The sequence below is a fragment of the Pectinophora gossypiella genome, chromosome 8 (assembly GCF_024362695.1).
Source record: "Pectinophora gossypiella chromosome 8, ilPecGoss1.1, whole genome shotgun sequence".
In the NCBI taxonomy this organism is placed as follows: domain Eukaryota; kingdom Metazoa; phylum Arthropoda; class Insecta; order Lepidoptera; family Gelechiidae; genus Pectinophora; species Pectinophora gossypiella.
The window spans coordinates 1274248-1284664 of record NC_065411.1 but is presented as its reverse complement, the minus strand read 5'-3'; the positions used below and the strand labels follow the sequence as shown (position 1 = coordinate 1284664).

Sequence of the window (10417 nt, the reverse complement as noted above, 5' to 3'; positions counted from 1 at the left end):
CGCCAACTTTTGAACACATGCACAGTAGGGCAAATGGTCCGAATTCTTCCAGCATGTACAGTAGGGCAAATGTCTCGAATTGTTCCGGCGTATACAGTAGGGTTAATGTCCCGAATTCTTCCACAGATTTTGAACGCATGCACAGTAGGGTAAGTGGCCCGAATTTCTCCAGCATGTGCAGTAGGGTTAATGTCCCGAATTTTTCCACAGGTGTTGAACGCGTGCACAGTAGGGTGAATGGTCCGAATTCTTCCCGCACGTTCAGTAGGGTGAATGACACTGGTGTCGACCCGAATTGTTCTCCAAGTTTTGAAAGCGTGTTCAGTAGGGTATATGACACTGTTGTTGCCCCAATTTCCGCGACCTCGACGACTACTTATTGCAGTAGGCCTATTCTTTGCGTCGACATTTTAGGTTCGCGAGGCACCGCTCTTATTGATACCGCAGCTAAGTGCTGTGTCGCAGGTCATTCTCTTTTTAAACTTCTGAAGGATAAGAAGCAAAGTTTTACTCAGAAGCAGGTGGCCGTGAAACTCGCTGACGGAGTCGTGCACCAGCGCGATGTCCTCGTATGCAGTGTTGATGTTTCAGTCACTTTTAAGAAGAAAAAGGTTCCGATTGAGTTTGTTATTTTTCCGGATGCTGATAATAATGAGACGCTTCTAGGTATGGATTTCCTCAGCGCCTCCGGCATGGTCATCGATTTTGCGACTTCGTGTTGGAAATTTTCAGGTAGCCACCAGACCTACCCTCTCGAATTTGAGTCTGAAGGCTCGGAGGTTCCCCGTTCTGTCGTTGCTTCTTCTTTCATGCTTAGGGAAGATGAAGGCATCATGCTTACCTGTGACCAGCGCCGACAAGTATCCGATGTTCTCGATCGTCATGAAGATGTCTTCAATCTAGGAGGAGCGCCTACTCCGTACGCGGAGCACCGTATTGACACTGGCGATCATGTACCTGTCGCCGTCCCGCCTTATCGATTGACTCCAGCTAAGAAGGCTATTATGGAAGCTGAGCTCGGTAAGATGTTGGCAGAGGGTATCATCGAAGAGTGTGAGTCTCCGTGGGCCTCTCCTGCTTTGCTCGTGCCTAAGAAGGATGGCACCTTTCGTTTCTGCGTGGACTACCGTCGTCTTAATGCGATTACTAAGTCAGACTCGTATCCACTGCCAGTCATCGAGGACCTGCTGCACTCTACGAAGGGTTGCTTCATCAGTACCATCGACCTCCGTTCCAGTTATTGGCAAGTTAGCGTCGCACCGGGTGACAGGGATAAAACTGCGTTCGTCACGCCGTTCGGTACTTACAGGTTTCTCAGAATGCCTTTTGGCCTCAAGAATGCCCCGGCAACATTCCAGCGTCTTATGGATCGTTTTCGTTCAGGGAGCATGGTCAAGGATGTCACGTTACTCGTCTATCTAGACGATCTTCTCGTCCTCTCGGAGTCTTACGAGAAGCACTTACAGGACCTACAGTTGGTCTTCGATCGTTTACGCGTTTTTGGTTTACGCGCCAACCGAGATAAGTGTGTCTTCGTGGCCAAGGAGGTGAAATACCTTGGACACCTTATCACGCCGGAAGGTATCTTACCGGATGGTTCGAAGGTTGAGTCGATCCTCAATATGAATGAGCCTAAGAACCTTAAGCATCTCAGGACTTTTCTACAGACCTGTGCTTGGTTCCGTAAGTTTGTCCCCGGGTTTTCTGGGATAGCACAACCGCTCACCAAACTTACCAGGAAGAATGAGCCTTGGAACTGGAGTGACGAGCAGCAGAAAGCTTTCGATGAGTTGAAGAAGAAACTCACCAGCGCTCCTGTTTTAGTTCAGGCCGATTATAGCAAACCGTTCGTTATACGTACCGATGCAAGCGACTACGCCTTAGGTGCTGTCCTCACTCAAGGAGATGGCATAGAGGAACACCCCATCGAGTACTCCAGTCGTTTACTTACCAGTGCTGAAAGGAAGTACAGCACCACCGAACGGGAAGCATTAGCTGTTGTTTGGGCCGTAGAGAAGTACCGCCCCTATATTGACGGACACCCTATTATCGTTCGCAGCGACCATCAGCCTTTGCGGTGGCTTCTTACCCTCAAGTCACCAAGTGGTCGATTGATGCGCTGGGCGCTCCGACTTCAGGCGTTCGACATACAATATGAATACACGCCTGGTAAAGCGAATGTTGTCGCTGACACGCTGAGTCGTCCTGTATGCGACGATGTCTCTCGCGAAGACTGCGGAATCTGCACCGTAATCGTCGACGTTCCCCACGTTAATCCGGAGGAACTCAGGAAATCTCAGCTGAGCGACCCCGACGTCTGCAAGATAATTCAAGATCTCGAGCATAGTGATGCTCTGGCTTCGAATCGTTGGTTGGAGCGTGGGTATTTAATGAACCAAGGAGTTCTTTATCGTCTTAGTCCCGATGCTGATTCCGAAGAACCACAGCTCGTCATACCGGCCTCCATGATTCCTGAAGTCCTCAAGGAATTCCACGACGCACCCCTAGCTGGTCATCAAGGCGTCGACCGTACCTTGGAGCGCATCCGTCAACGTTATTATTTCACCGGTATGCGACGGTACGTCAGTGAATACCTCAAGACATGTGTGGAGTGCCAGAAGTATAAGCCCGCCAACCAAAAGCCTGCCGGTCTTTTGCAGACTCCGATTCTCAACCAGCGAGGTGAAGTCCTCGCTGTCGATTTATTTGGCCCTCTTCCAGAAGCTGAAGATGGATCGAAGTGGGTCCTTCTTATTGAAGATACTGCTACGCGTTGGGTCGAGATCTTTGCCCTCCGCGATGCCACCGCCGAAGCTTGCGCCCCTCTCATGATTGAGCAGTATTTTATGCGCTATGGCTTTCCTCGACGTATCGTATCTGATAATGGCGTGCAATTCGTCTCTGCTGTTATGCAGCAATGCATGCACATTCTTGGGATTAAGCAGAATTTGATTCCCTTATACCACCCGGAAGCCAATCCCGCCGAAAGGAAGAACCGGGATATGAAAATTCAGTTGGCTATGCTGGTTAAAACTGAGCATCGTGCTTGGTCGAAGTACTTGCCTCAGGTCCGTTTTGCTTTGAATACTGCGACGTGCAGTACCACCGGTTTGACACCGTCTTATATGATGTTTGCGCGGGAGATGCGTACTCCCTTTGACGCCCATCACGACCTCAGAGCCGTCTTAGAAAAGGACAATTATGTTCCCCAGGTTACGCCTTACCTGACCAGGTTTGTCAGTTCGCTCCAGGAGATTCGCGATCGTGTCGAGAAGCAGCAGGATTCTCGGAAGGACACTTCTGATGCCTCTCGTCGCCCGTCCCCTGTCTATGCAGAAGGTGACCTCGTTCTTCTTACTACTCATGCTCTGAGTAATGCCCAGAAGGGTTTGACAAAGAAGTTTATGCCACGACGTGATGGCCCTTATGTTGTTAAGCGTGTCCTTAGTCCTACCACGTTCGAGATTGCCGACCAAGATGGACAGTTGTTAGGTCGTTTTCATTCTTCGGACGTGTCTTTGTTTTCAGGTCCCCAGTCGAGTGACACTCAGCCCGTTCAGCCCCGTAGGCTGCGAGGACGGCCTCGTATTAGGGATAGGGAGACCCTGACACATACACGCACACATGACGCGCCACATGTTTTTGCTAAGCCACGAGCGGGACGCTCTTGTAGCTTAGAGGAGGAGTGTGTAGCGCGCCGATCTTTAAATTCCCCTCCGCCGCACACTTCACCCCCTCAGGTCGCACCCTCCAATCGCGTCGCGTCTAAATCGACGCTACCGCAACGCGCACGCGCGCCGGCCGCGCGGCCCGCGTCCGGCACGCTGATTGGACGGCGCGAGATTCGACTCCCCGCTAGATTCCGTGTTTGAGCGTACTTAAAATGGTTCACGCTATTCTGTTATAATTTTCTAATTATCCGTATTTCCCAATTTTATGTGAGAGACTGTATTAAATAATATTGTTTGTTGCTCCTACATTAGAATCACTAGTGTTACTGTGAAGTGTACCTCTCGTTTAGATAATAAACGCGGACCTTTCGTATCACCACCTGGACTGTTTCATTCTGCCACCCTGGAGAGACCGTGAGGAAATTCACGCACCGAACCCCGAACTCTACCGACACAGAGCACCGTGTCACAAACTCTTTTTGCTGGAGAATTGTTTTTACAGCGTTGAGGAATACAAACAACATCGACATTGTTTTTAGTGTAAGTTTAAAGTGTAAGATATTTTTTTTTTTTATTATTTTGATATTGTATGTGTTTGTTGTAATAGTTTGTTAGGTATATTGTAAGTAAGTTATAGTCCCACTGTTGTTTTAGATTGTAATGTAGTTTAAGCTTGTTTTTATTTATTTTTTATTTTCAATTTCCAACAAGGAATAAATGAATATGAATATGAATATGAATGAATATTTTTTAATAGTCAGACCAAGATAAGTCATGGCTAATTGTCGATCTTTGCACACGGATGCGTCTGGGCACTAATTGCACAGGGTCAACGCAGGTAAAATAGAATAATTTGCATGAAGTAGGTACCTGCTGTTATCTGGATAGATCCGGGAATGTTGGCTTGAAGTTTAGGTATGTACTTACTGGGGGTTAAAAAGGCCACATCGAATCAATTACTTAATCTAAAAAAGGGTGAATCTCAAAATTTCAAGTTTGGTGGCGAAATTTCATATTATTTTTTCGTGAAAAATTGGGTTCCGACATGAAAAAGATCCAAAAGGATCCTCGGTTCCGACATGAAAAAGGAATTTTTAAATTCCCAATTTTCCCAATTTCTCTAATGACAGTCGACACCAAACTTGACACATTTTGATATTCACCCAAAAGCAATATTGCAATTTGTTTACATTGCGCACTTTTATTATGCGCAATTGTTGTCTTTTTAGGCCCACTGGTCTTTTTTTTCATTGTAGATTACGAGGGAGGATTTGAAGTACCTTACCTGACCTGTTTGCAATGCGATAATATGATTTATTATGTGGGAAGTGTATATAATCGACAGTGTATTTAAAAGCGACAGAGTAATTTGTTAGATCTCCCAAATATAGAGTACCTAATACGAATCTACTCATATATATATAAAAAAAAAATACCTACCTAATTACATCCAAAGTCACGCTTATCTTCAACCTCACAAAGTGGAATAATCCTAATATCGGTATTATTATAAATATTTTTGTATCAATGATGTATGAATATTTCCTAAAACCATTTTTCCATTTATTAGCAGATGTATTGTTTTATCAACGTGACGTGTTGACCCCATCTCCGGGTCTTGCCGCAAATACAATATCAGAAGGCGGATTGTCTCGCCGACAGTCTGACTTGAAACCTTGAACATTACCTACTTATATCGTTGAGAAATCATTAAAACTATGAAACGACATCTTGTAATCCTCACAGTTACTATCATAGTCGCGCATGCAGCTATCGATCCCCGGCCTGGAGTTGTCGAGACCCCAGAAGACATTATGAAGGCTTTCTTCTATCAACAGAAAACCAAAGTCGAACGAGTCTTCACTTCAGGTTATGAAGAAGCCAAGAAGATGAAGGACTCTGTAAACAACTACATGGAAGAGCAGCAGAGGAAGTTCTCCAACGATATCAGCAGTTACGTCGAGAGTGTTAAAGAAAGCAGCAGAAAAGTTACCAACATGTGGTCCTTCGTTCCCGGTGAAGACAGTGACTCGCGTTTGGAAAATCCTGACGTCATTCTATCAGTGCCAGCCATCATCAGTCGTCATGGTTACACTTGCGAGACACACACGGTCGTCTCTCAAGGATACCTGCTCAACGTGCACAGAATACCAAGGTCGAAAAACGGTAAGAACACTCCCTCTAATACGGTTTATCTTCAACACGGGCTGTTTGCCAGTTCAGCGGACTGGATCCTCAATGGGCCTGAGAAGGCTTTGGCTTATGTCCTCGCTGAGGCTGGTTATGACGTGTGGATGGGAAACATAAGAGCGAACAAATACTCAAGAGAGCACGCCTGGTTGAAGCCTAATTCAAAGTCTTATTGGAACTTTTCCTGGCATGATGTTGCCGAACACGACGTACCTGCTGTTATTGACTATATCCGTCAAGTAAAAGGAGAGGAAACAAAGATCACTTACATAGGCCACTCTATGGGTACCACAATATTGTTCGCCATGCTGACACTACGTCCTGAATACAACGAGATCCTGACCGCTGGTTTCGCTTTAGCTCCAGTAGTTTTCATGTCGGATGTGAAGTCTCCACTAAGAAGTTTAGCTCCGATCACCAGCAATGTTGCGTCTATGGAAATGATGTATGGTTCCTACGAGTTCATTCCGAAACGATCTTCTCTGGGAAGAATGTCGAACTCCTGCGAAGTGAACAAACTGGACTTCATGGTCTGCAAGAATGTTCTCTTCTACATCTGTGGTTACGATGAGAAGCAGTTCAACAAGACTCTTCTGCCAGTGTTCTTGACTCATTTAGGGACTGGGACGTCTTGGAAGACAGCGGTCCATTTCGCCCAAGAGGCAACTTCTGGCGGCAATTTCCAGCAATTCGACTATGGATCTTATCATAACAACAGGATATATGGAACGGAAACTCCTCCTCAATACGACTTAAGTAAGATTACGCTACCTATTTCCCTGTTTTGGGCTAACAATGATCTGTTATCTAGTGAGAAAGATGTGAAGAAGCTGTATGAGAAACTGCCGCCAGCAACAACGGAAATTTACGAAGTACCGTTCCCAGAATTTAATCACTTGGATTATCTCTGGGCTATTGACGCGCCCACATTGGTAAACGATAAGGTTCTACAATCCTTACAAAGAGTCTTTGATGATGGAAATAACTTGTTTAGTTTCAATATAAGGTTCGCTAAGTAGAGTGACGTTGTTTTGACAGTATCTGGGAAGTACCGAATCCGATAAGAATAATAAGGGGGCGTATATTTTGAAATAACAAAACGAATTAATGGAAGTACTTTTCCTTGTTATTGAAAGGCTACAATACTGATAAAAGAATAACCTCTGTCGGAATGTTGCGGAAAACTTACCTATTCTATAAGTATTTCTTTTTTGTATTAATGGAATGGTTTGGAACGTGTCCAAACTATAAGGTCTCAAGGTCTACTTGTACCTTGAAAAGAATAAAGGACGTGGTAAAAATATCAAAACTTTCCGCGATAAGAAAAAAATAGTATTTTTTTTTATTTTGCAATAATTGGACTAGTGCATCGCCTATATTGTCCTAGATTCGTTATCTCTATATTTAGGAGTATTAAGTATCTTCTAAATAGACTAAACTTGTTCTAGATATTATGTAGGTTAGGTACATACTCAAGAAAATTAACAAGATTATTTTCCCTCTGAATTCTAACGTTGTTTTGCGAGGCGGAGTAACAAATTCATTGAGTTATTTTATGTGTTACCATGCCGTGGAAATACCTACTTTGTTGAACGTATACATAATTGATATAATTATCTTTCGAGACGTAGAGTGATAGCACAGAATAAGGAATACTATGTATAGAACGGCAACTCTCCGCTCCCCACCAGCGGCTGAGCTTGGTTCACCTCACCCCCTCGGTCTTCCTTTAGTCTTCAATCGTATGGGAGTCAGATGTCACACACGCAGACGCGCGTGTACAAAGTCAATGTGTAGTGTTTATGTAAAACGAGGTGTCTTGTATTAAGTGTCCGGGGTGCGGTGAGAATCTAAAGTATAAAGCAGGTATCGTAAAGTAACTCAGAGCATATTTTTTCTCCACAAGACATACAGTGTCGTAGCAATTATTAAAGAAATACTTCCCTCGTCTTATCGAGTTGGAAGACCAGTTTTTCTTGACTGAAAATAAGCAAAAAACGTTCTTTGGAATATCTTTTTTTAAACTTACAGTTCTTGAGAAAATAATATTCTTCCTTACCTAATCCTCTGCAGAAAATGTTTTGAAACTTTCAACTGTAGCAAAAAACAAGACAGCTTAGAAAAAACGGACTATATCCTTTCTAGAAAATGTTTTGAAACTTTCTCGGGCAAAATAATGAACAACTTAGAAAAAAAATACATTTCTTGGTCTTCAAACTCCGTGCCCCTAAGCGTAATACCATCAAGTTTTACTTCAGATGTTTTTTCCAACAAGTTACCGTAAACAATTTATCCCTAAGTGGGTAGCAACATACGGTATTTCACATAATTTTATACTTACTTAGCTTTAAATTTTTATTAGGGAAAATAACCTAAATTAATGTTTGTAAATTGAGGAAAATTAGGAAATTTTCATACGCCAGTGAAATCCATTATAACATACATAACATAAGCTCACGACTATATCCCAATTGGGGTAGTCAGAGGTACATCTATCGCAAGATGAACTAAGTACTCACACTTCACCGAGCTTTCTGTTAGACCAACGTGGAACGTGGTCGTCGTGTAAGTGGTGAGTCGTATCGCCGTCTATAATGGTCGAGCCAACTGTGTTAGTGAAAACTGTACTTAAGATAAATTAATAACTCATTTGGTGCAAGTCCTGTACCGGGGTTCTAACCGGGGCTACCTCTTACACATTTTGGATTTCGGATCTTGGAACTTTTTTTTTTGTAAATGATTTATTTGGCTCCAATGGCATTCACTACTTGGCTACTACGAAAATTAAAGAAAGTAAAGTTAATGTATATGGGTCGTTCTTCTTTTTTATCGACAATGATCTGTCCTTCGTTCTGCTTCTGATAAGTTATGTTTTAGAATTTTGTTTCATGTTTCCATTGTCCAAAAATATAGTTATCTTATTATACTCAAAATACAAGCAAAATACTAATCGGTTCCTCAATTAGTCCTTAAAGCAGCTTGATTGTTTTTCACAAAATTCTGTGACAGAGTGGTAAATTAAAATGCTGTCTCCGATGAAAAGGACCACTCTGTCACAATATTTTTTGGAATGTGTCTACAAAGAAAAGTATGTTACCAAGATAAAGAGAACCTCTAAATGGTCCTCTACAGACACATCTTTATATGATGTTTTAAAATATTTAATGCCGTTATAATTTTAAAGATGTTAAATCCGATAAATTGAGAAAATGTCTTTTTATTGTCGATAAAAAAGAAGAACGACCCATATATCACATCACCAACTTAAGAGCCACGCTCTTGACGGTGTAGCATTTCTCTACATGCTACTTTTTAGAGAAAAATATGGCATAAGAAAATAATATATTTTAAATGTACTTATATAAAATAATATATTTTAAAATTATACCTAGGTAGGTATATATGTCTGCACTCATACGTGAAAAGGCCGTTAAGTGACGTTTGGACATTTTTGAACTAATGATACCCTCTGATTCAGTAAAGCAAGCTGCGTCGATCCATCTGATCGGTAAATCTTTCTCTTAATATTAGTTTCAGAGAAAAAATGATTTTATTTTATAAAAAAATATAATACATACATACATATCCACCCACCGGGGTAAGCAGAGACTATGCAATACCATTTGCTTCCCTGACACACTTCTGTTGCTTCCTCCACATTCATCAATCGTTTCATACACGCACGCCCCGGTTCAGAGTAGATCGTGCTGAACCTTTTCTAAGGACATTTCCTGGTCAATGTACGTCCTTCTAGGTCTTCCTCTGCCAGCTCTACCAAACCTTTGCTTTATATATTGCTTTCGTATTCCTATTATCTTTAATATTTCCTTTATACTATAAAAATGTACTTTGAAAATAAAAATGTATTTTTGCCACTTGCCTTTTGTGGTACGAGGGCAGTGTTTTATAAGATACTTTTAAAACTATAGGTTAACTAGGTTGTAAGTTAAGTATTATTAGAAAATTACGAAGAAATATTGTACAGATTATTTTTGGCATTTAATAATACTTAAGTACTTTATAAAATGTTATGTCGTTTATTTTGTATTAGGTATCTCCTTTTTGTGAAAAGGTACATTAAATAAAAATACATGATTAAATACAGCTCTTACTTTTTTTACTTGGCTTCGGTGATTCGGGCCGGCCTCATGTAGTTTATTTTTATGTTGTCGTCTTTCGAATCTGTTACTAATATTACATACATACATACATAAACTCACGCCCGTAATCCCTAATGGGGTGGGCAGAGCCACAAGTAATCAAAGACAACTTGCAGCCACTGTTGAAACCATGTCGTAAGCTGGATATGATGAACCTTATGGTGATAAGGGAGCAGCCTATCGCCCATAACATTAGTCCATCATGTTAGAGGACACAATCCCTCTGTCGGTTTTTACGACATGCCCGGGAAGACAAGCAGCTGAACGTTTTCTATGTTTTTTTATTTGCTCCCAGAACAGCATAGAAGCGGTTACTAATATTAGGTTAAGCTTTTTGTAACTAACTAAATATGGACTAGTTTCCGAAATAAATATTTTGAATTTGAATTTTGAATT

The 10417-nt window shown here is 42.1% G+C and overlaps 1 protein-coding gene across 1 annotated transcript; it reads left to right on the top strand.

The window, feature by feature from the left end:
• Positions 1-5309: 5309 nt before the first annotated feature.
• LOC126368909 (lipase 3-like) lies at positions 5310-10408 on the top strand. Its single transcript, XM_050013145.1, has one exon. The coding sequence runs from the start codon at positions 5390-5392 to the stop codon at positions 6878-6880; it is 1491 nt and encodes a 496-aa protein (XP_049869102.1). The 5' UTR covers positions 5310-5389; the 3' UTR covers positions 6881-10408.
• The last annotated feature ends 9 nt before the right edge of the window (positions 10409-10417 follow it).

Coding starts and splice junctions, on each gene's coding strand:
- LOC126368909 (XM_050013145.1), top strand. CDS start 5,390: ATGAAACGACATCTTGTAATCCTCACAGTTACTATCATAGTCGCGCAT.